The following is a 13,966-nucleotide window of genomic DNA, read 5'->3' on the forward strand; positions in this document are numbered from 1 at the left end:
GATGATGGTGATGTGGTGAGGGTGGTGTTGAGGGGGGCGTGGTAATTCCGAATCATGCAGCTGTGGGCCGACAGCCATTCTGCCTTGAGATTTGAGAGCTGACCTTGGGGGAAAGGTGTTAGATGTATGTAAAGGGCTTCTTTCCTTTTTTTTCATCTGAGTGCTCAGATCCCTTTTAAGTTAATAGCAGGATTAATGCGCTAGCACGAAATTGCACGTCGCGGCTCTAAGCCGGCTGCCTTCCGTTTCCAGGACCAGTTACGTAGACCCCTTCCCTCCTTGTGCTTCCGTCCAGGTTATTTGCAACCACGGGATCTGCCCAGCCGGGGGGTTTTCCCCTTCGTCCAAAGCCTCCTGTGCAACACGGGGTCGAGGTGCAGGAACAGCAGCCATGCGGGGTCGATGGAGCACCGTTTCCGGTAGGAAACACGTGCGTTCTTTTCCGAATTCGCGGGACGCTGGTGCGAAGTAGGCGTGATGCGCTTAGTCGAGCCGCAGTGACTTGGGACAGGGCAGAGATCATGAAAAGTACAGAATCTAGAGTTACGAGGAAATCGGTCTTATTAAAATCAGACTCACACGGTAACATCTGTTGACTGATGGCTGCTTTCCAGTGGGAGGTGTTCCCACTGCCGTTTTCAGAAGCGCAAAGTGCTGGCCGACTAGAAGACGCCATTTGACGTCACGGTTTGTCTTCTGTAGGTTAAAACTCTGACCTCAAAATTACTTGCTCAGCCAGCTGTTCAGTTTGGTGCCAAATGCCCCCCAAATAAGTGTGTGCGTGAGCCGCCCACTGGGGTTTTCCTGCTGGGCTGTTTTTGGCCAGAACCCTGTCGTTTGCTGAGATCACACGAGAACAGTGGTCATTTACCTCTTCCTCCATCGAGCCACTTCGGTGGAGTAGGTGACAGGTGGGCGTCTGGCTCTGATGCTCCGTGGTAGGCCAAAGCCGTGGTCGCCTGTGAGGAGGGGCCGGAGGTATTTCACGCGAGAAGAGTCAAAACGAAGGGGAGTTAACTTAGGGCATCCCGAGGGCTCTGGAAACCTCTGAGCAAAGTTAGGGATGTGGGGACGTGTCTGACGCATCACAACGTGCGAAACGACCAGGTACGAATGATCTGGGATTTGTACTTCCTGCCACGAAATAATCTAAGACATTTAAATGTAAATCAGGTTAAAACACTTGATCTTCATCTTTCGATTTTAAGTTACAAGAAGGAAATGAAAAGTTCCAGATAATCTTGGACACATCTGGTTTAATATTTATAAGTGGTGCTTGCATATTTTCTGAGATAGGTCATACTACGAAAGTATTCAAAAATAATTTGGAAATAGCCTAAAATCACAGCCCTGAAATAGTGATCTGTTGTGTGTGTGGTGGTGGTGGTGGGGTGATGCGGAAGAAGGCGCACAGAACCGTCTTTCTGGGAAGAACGGAGGGGTCGGAGGCTTGTCAGCGTTTCCATGCCAGGTGTTGTATAACTCTTCTTTGCTCAGAATGTGAGACTTCGGAGCTGATCAAGTGGAAAAAAGCTGGGCTTTGTCCTCGGACGATGCCGGCCCTGTCCCTTTTAAGCTCTGTGCATCTGTGCACCCTATTTAACCTCTCTGAGTCTCTTTTTCTCACTTACCTGCTTCGAGCGCGGCGAATATTAAAGGCCAGGGGCACAAAACCTGCCCCAGGGCGCGGGGCACTGCCCCGTGGGAGTCGGCCACAGCAGATTCTATCACTCTGCTGCAACGATGCTATTTTCCCCGTGGGGAAATCACTCTCCCTTTCTCCCCGTGTGCCTCCCCGGTAACACCCTCATTTAAACGTGCCGAACGCGGGGATTCTAACGCGCCCACGCAGCACGTTTGAGGACGGCCTCTGACTGATAACCCGGCCAGAGCCGCCTCCTGTGTAGCCGCGCCCGAGGCCGAGGAACGAGAAATGCAAGATGGTAGAGGAAGAAAATTCTCGAGTGAGGAAAGGGGTCCCTGACGGGCGGGGAGACACGCGGCCCAGGTCACCTCCGGCTCCCGACGCACGGTTTCTCATGCATTTTCATGTCGGTTCAAGTGTAAATCCAGCTGACGCTCAAAGCCACGAATAAAAGTTCCCTTCTGGTCGCTTTGTGGGAGCTGGCTCAGTTTACAAATATCTGAAAGCGAGTTTCCATTTCTAGTCTCCTGAAACACCACCGTGAGTTCGGCTTGAATTCCCACGCCCTCTGAAGCTCCCCAGGGAAAGCTGGCTTTGGGCAGAACGCCCGAGTGTCATCCGACCTGGGTTATGATCATGCAAATCGCTTCCCCATTCCTGGCTTTGTCACAGAGCGTCCCCTTGGCCCTTAGGAGGGGGCTTCGGAGCTGCCCGGGAAGGAGCGGTGACCGCAGATGAAGCGGAGGCTGTCGCCCCGCGTGAGGAGTCGTGCGATGGGAACGCGCTGTCTGGACGCGCCCTCCGCCCCTCTCTGCGGCGAATCCCCGCGCCACCCCCTCCCCACCCCAGGACATTTCCCACTTTCAGCTCCGGGCTTTGCGTCCCATCCGTGGCTGAGTAGCTTTTCACCCTCAGCCCTTCCAGAATGTTCTCTTCATAGCTCTGCCCACTCATTTCCCACTATCCTCACCTCATTATCACCGACTCGTTTATTTAGTTTTTCATTCTCAGAAGCGCTCAGGCCCGAGGGCCTTCTTGGCGCCCCCACCTCCTGGCCGGTGACGGCCACCTGCTTCGTCACCTCACCTGCTCAGAGCCGGCTGCCACCTTAGCTCCTGGCTTCTCGGTTTGCTTTTTATTCTTTAGACGAGTGTCTCCCAGACCTTAGTCTCTGTCGAAGGAACTCAGAGTCAGGAGGCTTCGCTAGAAATAGCTGATAAAAATTTACTCAAGGGCCTTAGGGTTTGCAAACCGGGCACATGACCAAATAATACCCGGAGTCCCGGAGGACAGGGACCCTGGGGTTCTCGTGGCCAAAGCTCTGGAGAGAATCCAGGCTGTGCTCTCGGTCCGACGTGGCCAGTGGTCGGCACACTGGTGTCAGGTGGTCTGGGTACATGAGCACCCCTTCCTTGGTTCTTCAGGTTACCTGGGATGTGAGGTTCCCCCAGGCACTGACACAGGGCCGGAGAGGTCAGAATCCCGGTTCCCAGGCAGTTAGGACGATAGCGATCGTCCGCTCTCGCCCGACCTCCTGGGATTCAGTGATCTGGCCGCTCGACTGTGCCGACTTCTGCACGTCGTTCTAGTTTCCCAGCCCAGCGCCCGCTTCCCTGCAGGCAGCAGAACCCATCTCCCTTCTCCATCCCACGCCGCTGAGACGTGGAGCCTTCTTTCTTAAAAGGCTCTTCTGACACCGACGAGTACTGACATTAGGCACAGATTAAGGAGTCACAGGGGTGAGTGACACACAACAGGGTGCCGCATGCTCCCGTCGGCCAGCGTCCGCTCTGCGGGGCTGGTCCCGCCCCGCGCCCCCCACTGCCCGGTCTGAGCTGCTCCTCTCTGCACTGTGGGTCCATGTGGCATCGGCGCCCCCCGTTATTCCTTTGTAGATTTCTCTCCCAGTAAGACTTGGTTCATATTCGCACCAGTTTGTCTAAGGGATTCTTCCCAACTTTAGGTCATAAAGATAATTTTCTGTATTATCTTCTAAAACTATTATAGTTTTTCCTTCCAATGTGAATCTTGACTTTGTTATGTCAGTCAGTGCTCCTGGCTTTTGAATATATCCCTTAGAATTTTTTACATTCGTGATTATGTCATCTGGAAATAGAGTTTTATTTCTTTCCTACCTGGAAGATTACATTTCTTTTATTTAGAGTTTAAGGTGTTCTTCTGTATTTTACCCCAGCCCCGTGAGAGGGGTGCTTGATCACTAGTTTGAGGGCCCAGAAAGAGTTCATTCGCCTGCCAAGTGGCCTTTCCTTGACCTGCTCATTGCAATCTTTGTTGTGCTTTTCATCCTGGCAACTTGATCAAAAACCAGAGAAAGACCTGGACTCAGGGAGAAGGAAATCACGCTCCACCCAAATCTCACTACAGAGCTGGGATTTCCCCAAGGCTCTCGAATTCGCCCCCACCCCGCCAACCACATCGATACTTTAATCCGGGATTTTCTGTGTGTTTCTTTGGCCATAAACACTTTCACCTTAGCAACAGCTCGTAATCGGGTCTTAAGGACAAATTAAGGTACTTCTGAAATAAGAATGCGGAAAACAATATAAAAGCAGTTCGTTATTCCAGGGGCCTTGCCTGGGGACTCGCCTGGAGTGATGCGCGCGGGCTCCGTGCTCTGAGCATCCTGGGGTCCCAGGAGAGACCCTGCATCACGGTCCCCAGCTGCCGGGGTCCCGACAAAATGGTTATTTTTATTTAAGGCGAGGCCATGACGGAGGTGATAAGTGATCTTTTGTGCTTTTGGAATTCTGTACCCCTCAAGGCGAAGGCCCCCCTTCCAAAGGTGGGGTTTGGTGGACTGTGCCGTGAGGCCGCGGAGCCGGGCTCGGCGCCCTGGGCCTGGACCTGGCTCTGCCGTGTCCACCTCGCTGCTGTCGGCAGGTCACCTTGATTCTCGGGGCCTCGCTGCTCCGCTAAGTGGAGGCGACAGGAAACGCACCGGGCTTGTTCTGTTCATCAGTGACGTTGGTTGAACCTGCTCTGACTTGGTTTAGGTGGTGAAAATTAAGCAGCATTCGTGGGTGGGAGGGTGTGAGCTCTGTCATTTCACGGTAGATTTACCTGCTGACAACTTACTTCGTTTTCACAATGTTCTCTAATTTCTAAAATAAAAGAATGGGGATTTCAAAAATCTAATAGGTTCTATAACTTCCTGGTCAGGAAAAATTTCCCCTCACTTTACTTTTTGTCCTCTTGGAAATGCCGAGTGTAATTGGACACCTAGTAATTTTAACAAGCTCCCAGCAGCATGTGAAATGATTTCCTATTTTATTTTGATTTTGAGATTAGATGTAGACAGGGTGGACGGTGCCGATTTCAAAGCTTATGAGACTATTTCCTCTTGTTTACTAGTAAAAAAGTCTTTCCTCACATCCATGATGTAAAGTCGAGAAAAATATAGTAATTGTGTCATCATTTCCAATTAGGGTCACAGAGCGTGCGTTGAGGCTGGTCCCCGGGTCAGAGCCTGTCTCAGAGCCCCAGAGGCGTGGGTCAGGGCAGACTCCTGGGCAGCCTCCAGGCGGCGGATGGAGGGGCCGGTGGCGTGCCCAGGTGTGCCCGGGGTCTGCGTTTTAATGAGCAAACTCAGTGGTCCATTGCATGCTCGCATCCGATGGCTGCGCAGGAAGCAATTTTCAGGAGCCCCATTTTTAAAGACGACAGGAAACCCTTTCAAAAACACGTGCTGTTATGCCTCACCCTATTTTCTTATAATTGGACACATTTACATTGTGTCTGGTAATTTTCTCTTGGAGACATTGCTCCGATGGACGTAATCGTTCACACAGTTTATGTCCGTTACGATCGTCTAGCAGTGAGATGACTCGAAGCTAAAATCCAACGAAAGGCAAATGGAAACCGGAGAAGCTGCGTCTCGCGAATGCAGTGGGGAGGCCACGTTTAAAGCAAACAGGACAGCGAAGGTCCCGGAGAAAACGGGACGAAGGCCGCGTGCGTCCGACCTAGGGTGGCCCGCTCCTGCGTGGGACCCGGGCGGACCCCCGGCCTCTCCCCACGTGCCCAGCGGGCGGGTGAGCTCGGGCTCGGCGCCACCGGCCACTCGGCCCGAAGCCTGTCCTCGTGGTGCCCACGGCGCGTTTGGTCCAGTCAGGGCTGCGGGACGCACAGACCCCGCAGTGGCTGTCTCGAGCCCTCTGCTGTCGCCAGGAGCTGCCCAGCCCTGGGACGAGCCATGACCAGTGGTCGGCGAGGCCGGACGTACAGAAAATGACAGATGCGGTGAACGCAGCCGAGTCCGGCTCATGGATGTCCCCTCGGTCCGCTTCCAGAGTGGGCGCGACCCTGTCCCCTTCCGTCCCTCTGCAGAGCTTTCCCCTGGCCGCCTCTTTCCACCCTTGTCCTAACGCTGTCCCCACCCCGAGCAGAGGGCTCTTTGACCAGCCTGCACCCCACCTCTTCCAGCCGGCCGACACCACCGCCCTCAGGCCGACCGCAACTGCCACCTCTGCGACAGGCTCTTCCGCTCACTCCCTGTCTTACCGAGTCTCCCGATTCTCCTCCTGGCATTTGCTTTAACCCGCGTGCTCACCGCCCGTCTCCTCCGTGCACGTGGCGGTGCGGCCTGCTCGGGCCACTGGTGTCATTGTCCCCAGGGCCTGGCACAGGGCGCGCTGCGTGACGTGTGGAAAATCAATGAAAACAAATGATTCGTAAACACGTAAAATGCCTAAACTTCACAGGTCATAAAGAGACTGAGAACAACTTTCTAATTTTAAGTTAGCAAAGTTTTTAAAAATGATAGTGTTCATTCTGGATGACGGGCAAGTGCCATGGGCTCCTCGGAGCGGTCGGGGCGTGGAGAGGGTCCGCGTGGTCCGCGTCTGGGGGACAATGACCGCTGTTGGTATCGAGAGTCTCGACAGCACCGAGTCGCTCACTCCTGCGAAGAGTCACGTTTGGGGCGCTCATTCCAGATGTTTGAAGTTCATCTAGGTTCCAGGCCGCGGCTGGCCGTCCCGGGATCAGCGACCTGGATTTCCTGCAAGAAATGCAGGAGCTGGCCGAGGACATTTACGGAGTGATGGGCAAGGCGACGAGCTTACAGAAACTTTGGGCAGAAGGATCCCAGAGCCCCGGCAAGTGAATCGCGCGCCCTGTGGGGCCCTGTCTGGCTCAGGCTGAGGCCGGGCCCGGGACTGTGGGGAGCCGTGTGTGCCAAGCTCTGTTTACCGTTTACCCCTCACCGCTCCGGCTTCCGACCCCGTGGACGCGGACGCGGCCCAGAGCCGAGGCGGGGTTTTGGGGTGGGGGCTGGACCCCACCGCCTCCCCCGGGACAGCGCCCTGGGCAGCCTGCAGAGAACGGCAGCTCGTCCCCTTCCTCTGCAGCCCTCCTCCCCCTCCCCTCCCCTCCTCCTCTCCTCCTCCTCCCCTCCTCCCCTCCTCCTCCCCTCCTCCTCTCTCCCTCCTCCCCCTCCTCCCTCCTGATCGCTGACTGAACTAATATGTCTGAAATTTTCTTTGTTGTAGATTCTTCTTATGGTGCTGGTTTTTTAACAGTAAGTATCTTAACAAATTTGAAACATAGTCTTCAGAGACATAATGTTTCACTTCGAAACACTGGTTCTAAACCTAATGATTTCATTGTTAGCAACACCACACAGAAACCATATTTGACAGCCAGAATCACTCAGGAGCAGGCTTGAAAGAAGAGCTTTGTTTTCTCCATCAGGGCTCTGGGTCTAGGGGCAGACACACAGATGGACAGACAGACGCACGGACACACGGACACACACATGGACACACACATGGACAGACACAGATGCACAGAAACACATAGACACACACAGAAACAGACACAGACGCACACTGGGACACACACGGACACAGACATACACAGACACACATACGGACACACACACCACACACATGTATACACACAGACACACAGACACAGATGGTCTGTAGTTTGTCATTCCAAGACTGTGTTGGCAAAATATCGTTTTAGCCATAAGTTTTTATTTACCTTTCTTCAGACGAAGATTCTGGGGTGTGCCGTCAAAAACAGCCCCTTGGGTGGAGGGGGCGGGGGAGCTGAGGATTTCTGTGCGAGGAGGTGTTTACTCACTGACACCGTGTCGGTCACGGTCATGTTCAGCTGCAGTAACGGACGCCCCGGCGTAACGATGGACATTCCACTTTCGTTCGTGCTCGAACAATCCTTCATTTACTTCCGAGATCTTTCTCTGTCTTAGAAACCGGTGCGGCGTGTCGCAGAGACGGGCTCCCACCTCTCTTTCCTTGTCCATGCTTTCACGGCTTAAAGAAAATCAGCCCAACAGAATAGCTTACGTGCCTTCTGTTGACGACAGCCACGTAGCAGGCATGGTCTCTGCCGCCAGGGGGACGATGTTCTACACCTTCGTACCCGCCTCGCAATCATTTAACCGATTCATGAAACTGAAAAGGGAATCTTGGTATCTTTTTCTGTCAGCGGGATCTCAACAAGACGGAGGAGGTGGTATCGAAGCTGGAACGCCTTCAGCAGCAGCCTCACGTCTGGGACCTTCTGCGTTCGCTGCCCAGGCTGGCCGCGGGCGGAGTCCCTGCCGATGACGGCGTCCGCAGTGCGGGTCACCTTCTCCGGGCAGTCTCGAAGTAAGTTCCACAGGGAGGTATAGCTGAGCCTAGCCGTGCGGGTTTTCCTCGTCCTTAATGAGAAAATACAAATCTCTGAATAATTGATACGAAACAAAAAATGCAGGGTGCAGTGTCTGGGACCCTTGCGTCTCTGCCTGTGCCTGTGCGGCGCTGCCCGTGAGTGCAGTGGTGCCGCTCAGAGCCCACGCTCCGCGATTTCAACAATTAACGTTATGCCATTAACGTTTCGCATGCTCCCGTACTCATCAGGTGGTCATTTTTACTGGCCGCGTAATATTTCATTTTGGTACCCTACCGTGTACCACGATTTACTTGACAATTTATAATTGGCCTTTTGATTATTTCTAAGTTTTTCCCTGCTGGAGATGCGGCACGAATGTAGTAATTTAAGCTAATTTCTTAATCAATGGCGGTGCAGCTGCCTGAGATATGGCCCAGAACCAATAAGCTCGGTTCTCTCAGTGGGGTGATTCGGTGTCTTGGACCGGCTCCTGCCATGGATTGACCCCATGTTACCTGAGTGTCACGTGTGAGGGCCTCGTCCCATAGTGGGTTTTCCGCGTTGTAATAACCCGGTCTTTTTCTTCCCAGTTGAATTTTTTTGTGTAAACCTATTGCGAGAATATGGTATTTTATGAGTAAATGTTTATGTTCTTTTAAGATTCTTAACTGTGCTTATTACATCTGTTATCAGTGTGTTGCGTGGGCCTCTTCCCCAGCCTCCAAGGCTCTCACCACTGGGGTTCGCACCCCGAAGCTCAGGGTGGTTCAGCCCCTGGCAGGACGGGCGTCCACATGCATGCACACGGGGCCCCTCAGGGACAGCCAGAGCTGGGGCAGCAGGGGTGGGTGGTCTGTGCTGGGGCCGGCTGTGTGCTTGCTGGTGCCCAGCTCCAAGGCCCGAGAATTCTCAGTCTGAATGTGACTTTCAAGTCGTTATGAAGGCGCATTCGTCCGTGTAGGAAGCTGGACCGTATTCTGACAGTTGTGGTTTGGTTTGTAACTTAAACATTCGAGCGTGGCGGGTGTGCTCCCCTCGTATGCCTGGCCCAGGCCGTGAACGTCAGCGGGGACAGTGACAGCTGAGGGCTCCCGGAGAGGGGCAGCGTTTGACATTAGGAGATATTGGTGGTGGTTGTTGAATCGTATCAGCTCCAGCATTAAGTTCTATATTTTATATGGTGACACGATATCAAGAAAATCCGCATTTGTTTAGATAAATCTTTGCATGTGGAACCAGCGTTCGGTGACATTTCTTGTACTCTGGGGATATCTTCAGGCTACGAGGATGCCACAGACGTCCCTTAACGAGGAGATCAAGAAAAACAACCGCTTGAAGCACGACTGACGTGTTGTTGGTCTCGCGTTGCTGAAACTTAGACCTATTCCCACTTCGGTTAAGTGGGTTTTCTACCTTACAGGTTTAAGTATAATTATTGATGAAATATGATATTAAAAATCACACTAACACTGCGTGCACGTGGACGCCCCCAGGCCCCTTGTTCCGTGAAACGGTCTGAAGGCCACTGACTGAACGTGACAGCTCAGCCCCGTGGGTCCAGGCAGCGTGGGGGGCGGGGTAGGGGCACGCGCCATGCCCTGCAGCAGTTGACTGGCTGTCCGAACTTGAAGCGGACAGGCTGAGGCTCGCTTGCTCTTCTGAGATGACAGCCCCTTTGTGCTGTGGCTGCCTGGCTGAGCATAAGAAGGCTCCTTGGTGCAGCCAGCTGAAACCCGAGTTCTGCGTCGAAGGCAGAGAAGCCGAAGCACCCAGGTGTTTTGTGACAGGGACTGACTCTTACGTTTAATCCCTCGTCCAGGGAGTTGGGGTCGCACTGAAAGCCACCGCGAGTGCTGATGTGTAAATGGCCCGGCCGCATCCCGCACCGGCCTGGGCCCGGTCGGTGGCGTGTAGCTAAACCTGAACCGTTTACGTCCCGTGCCGCCGGCCAGCTCACGTCGCTGTGCTTTTGCTCTGGTTCCAGGCTCTTAACGTCGCTGGAAGATTTAGGCTGGCTGCCACTCGACCCCACCTTTGCCAGGGTTTCCGAAATCGTGCTGAATGTGACCATCTCGACGTTGACATTCCTGCAGGAACGTGGAGTAGCAGCCACCGGTATGCGTGCCCAAAAGCCACCGTGGCGTTCCGAGTGTTTCGCTAGTTAAATTTATCAACAACCAACAGGGCTAAAAAGCTGGTCAAGGAAATGATGTAATTAAAATATAAATGCGCAAGAGAATCTTGTTACCAAAAGACAGGCGTAGACTGAAAGTTTGGAAATCTTAACTGAATTTGACTTTCTACCGTTGAAATTCTTCAGGCGTTCCAATAAGAATGTGGTTTTGAATGAGAAAACAGCTGATCCTAAAACTCTCTGACTGGTGTCCTGTGAGGCTGACCTCTCACCGGCGCTGTGGCTTAATCTTCCCCCTGCCCCGAGCGCCTGTCAGGAGGAACGACAGGAAAAACGGGGTGTGAGAGGTGGGGGGGGGGGGCTCGCGTTTGTCATGGCCACGGGCTGAGTGGGCGGCCGTCCCCTGGGACGGGAGCAGGACACTCAGCTCTGTTCCCGACTCAGGGTCATGGCCTCATTTTCTCATCGATATCTATCTATCATCTATCTATCTATCCATCATCTATCTATCTATCATCTATTTATCTATCTATCTATCTATCTATCTATTGATCATCTATCTATCTATTGATCATCTGTCTATCATCTATCCATCTATCTATCTGTCTGTCTATTGATCATCTGTTCATCTATCATCATCTGTCTGTCTATCTTTATCTATTCATCTATCTGTCTATCATCTACCATCTGCTTCATCTATCTATCTACTTATATCATCATCTATCTATCTATCTATCTATATCTATCATCTATTCATCTGTCATCTATCTGTCATTATCTATCTATCTGTCTATCTGTCTATCTATCTATTATCTATCTATCTATCATCTATCTATCTATCTATCTATCTATCTATCTATCTATCTATCATCTATCATCTATTTTACAAATATAATCACACGTGTATGTGTGAGCTGTGCCGCGTGACAATCTGCTGCACACGTGCATCTGGAATAACTCCCATGACCCCCACAGGCAGGTTGGCTAACACGCCCGTCGCCGCTCACGGTCACCTTTCTGGGACCAGGCCTGAGATCTCAGCAATTTTAGGTGCACAGTGCCGCGTATTAATTGTTGTCACCAGGCCGTGCGTTAGGTCTCCGGCACGTCCTCGTCTTATAACTGGAAGTTTGGACTCTTCGACCAGCATCTTGGCCTCTCATAACTAACTGCTGTTCCACTGCGTTTCAGGGTGTTAGTTTTTGACCTGTCAACTGGACCTGGACATTTGACTTTTAATTCTCTCTTTCCATTTTGAAAAGTGGAAGGCAGCTGGGTCCTGGAACTCACTGGGAAATGACAGAGTTCAGGATATGTGGATGAGCAGCTTTAGTCAGTAACACGGCTGGGCCACGAGCCCGAAGCCCCTGATGGGGGCTGTCCCCTGCCCTCCGCACACCGTGACGGGCTCCTGAGGCGCAGCGGTCGGAGACGAGACATGAAGGCAGTTTTTGTGGCCTCGAGGAGTCTGTTTCGCAATGCTGGTCCTTAGCGCTGACTCACTGGCAAGTGACTAGAAAAATCCCTTATTTTAATTACATTCTTAACGGCAATCATATTTCCAGTCGTAAGGTAAATGGATTGTTGCAATCTGGAGGCTGAGCAAACACCTGAGCTTCCTGACGATAACGAGTTATTAAAATTGGAGTCACCGGAAGATTCCAGGGAGGCGGGCAGCCTGTCCACCTCCACCTCTGGGCTTCGTTCTGAGCGGAAGAGACTCAGGTCCCGCTGCCGAGCGGGAGGAGCCGGCGAGCGTCGGGCCCCGCACCCCTCCGCAGGCGCACCCGCCGCGTGTCTGTGGGATCCGCGCCACGCTGAGCCCCCGGTGACGGCGAGCACCGGTGCGGGACCGGGGTCGGTGGGGTGCCGTGTTAGGGTGCTCCATGACAGGAAGTCTGGAAGGGATCACAGAAAATTCTCGCGTGGCCATGTCGTCCCGCGGGCCGGGGCAGAGGGAACGCGCGGCCCCCGCAGCACCCCGTGTTGGCTTCTGTTTGCTTCTCCTGCTTGATTGTCCTGTCCCCCTGAGAAGAGAGGCAGACGTCGCATTCTGAAGTCCCTTTGACCTGTGCACTGTTGAAACAAGGTCGCTGTCACTTGTTGGTTGTCTTGCAGAATCGGGGTACGGCCTGTCGCTGCACAGCGTGCTACGGGACCCTCGAAAGGCCTGGGCTGACCTGAAATCCCGATTCGGGTTCGATGACCTTCCAGCGGAACGAGGCCTGAGCCATTCAGCTGAGCTGCAGGAGGTGTGGCTGGCCTGCCTCTCACGCCCCGGGGCGGGGCGGGAGTGGCGGAAGGGAGGGTTCTCCATTAACACCTGGCTCCTGGGTCGGGGGGTGAGCGGCCCCGTCCGGCTTTCCCATCAGAGTCCCTGTCCTTTCTCCTTGTCCATCCCGGCCTCGCGGGCCGTTTGCATGGAAAGGGCTCTTTCGCCCTTGGTGGTAGCGGCTGGCGGAGCCGCTCAGGTGGGGGTGACAGTCTGGCGCCAGGCGCAGCCGGTGGGGTCCAGGTGGAGCGAGGGGCGCCTGCCACTGGGGAGCAGGGGGCGCGGTCCTGGAGGCCAGCTGGGCTCCCCACGTGGGAGCACCTTTGGGGGACCATCACCCAGCCTCCGCCCCACGCCAGCCCCTCCTGGCCGGCACCAGCCCAGCTTCTCAGCTGCTCCCCCGAGTGCCGTCCGACTCCAGGACCGGCCACTGTCCCGGCCGCCCAGAAGCAGGACTGCGTAGTCTCAAGTCTGGACCCAAAGGAAACCTACGACGGGGCCGAGTGATCCGTGACCATGGCCCGCAGTGGGACTTCTGAAGGAGGACGCCGCGGTCGCCGTCAAGCTGTGATGGGGAACGTGGTTCGCGATGACGTTACCGAGCAGCGTTAGGGAAACGGCGTGTGGAAGTTTTACAGAAACACAGGAGGTTTGGTTCCGAAATGCGAAACAGTTTCGGACTCAGAACCCAGTTCGAATCCTCCCAACTTCGTCCACCTTCGGTCATTAGAAAAGAAATGCTTCCGGCAAAGCGACTCTGTCGGCCCAGTTGGTAAGGCGAACGGCGCTGGCCCGCGCTGGCTCTGGCCGGCGTGTGGAGACGGACGAGACCGACGTTATCCCGTGTCCGTGGCCCGGAGACGGGCGGCCCTGCCCTTCCCCAGCGGCCTCCGTCAGGGCAGCTTCGCACGGACAGGACACGCTGCGCTTCATCAGCCTGCCGCCTCTTCAGCCGAGGCGATGTCAGCGCCTCCTCTGCCGGGACCCTGGAATTATTCTTAGAAGATGAACATTCTAGGGAAAAACGCTCGACTTCTAAATGTTTTCCACGTCATTGCCAGATTCCCACGCTCAGTTCGTTGGAGCGGATGGTGCGTTCTGCCCTGTCCCAGACCTCGGAGGATGAAGCTGACAGAGAGGGTCACGCTGGAGACTGTAGCCCCAGGTGGTCAGCGGCCAGAACTTATCTGGTCCATGCGGTCAGCCGGCTGCCAGTCCACAGACAGGTGCTGTCCACATCGAAACGCGTCTGGCCTGTCGCGCGCTGGTTTTA

At 54.1% G+C, this 13,966-nt stretch overlaps 1 protein-coding gene across 1 annotated transcript in view; it reads left to right on the forward strand.

Moving 5' to 3' along the window:
- Positions 1-13,966, forward strand: part of ABCA13 (ATP binding cassette subfamily A member 13) — a 148,766-nt gene that overhangs the window by 9,182 nt on the left and 125,618 nt on the right. Inside the window, exons 3-8 of the mRNA XM_039847126.1 lie at positions 296-419; positions 6,611-6,762; positions 7,156-7,184; positions 8,120-8,283; positions 10,272-10,402; positions 12,540-12,673. Of these exons, the coding sequence (XP_039703060.1) occupies positions 296-419; positions 6,611-6,762; positions 7,156-7,184; positions 8,120-8,283; positions 10,272-10,402; positions 12,540-12,673 (734 nt within the window). The remainder of the gene's footprint in view (positions 1-295; positions 420-6,610; positions 6,763-7,155; positions 7,185-8,119; positions 8,284-10,271; positions 10,403-12,539; positions 12,674-13,966) is intronic.

This window comes from Pteropus medius, unplaced genomic scaffold (genome assembly GCF_902729225.1).
Source record: "Pteropus medius unplaced genomic scaffold, Ma_sr-lr_union100, whole genome shotgun sequence".
Classification (NCBI taxonomy): Eukaryota; Metazoa; Chordata; class Mammalia; order Chiroptera; family Pteropodidae; genus Pteropus; species Pteropus medius.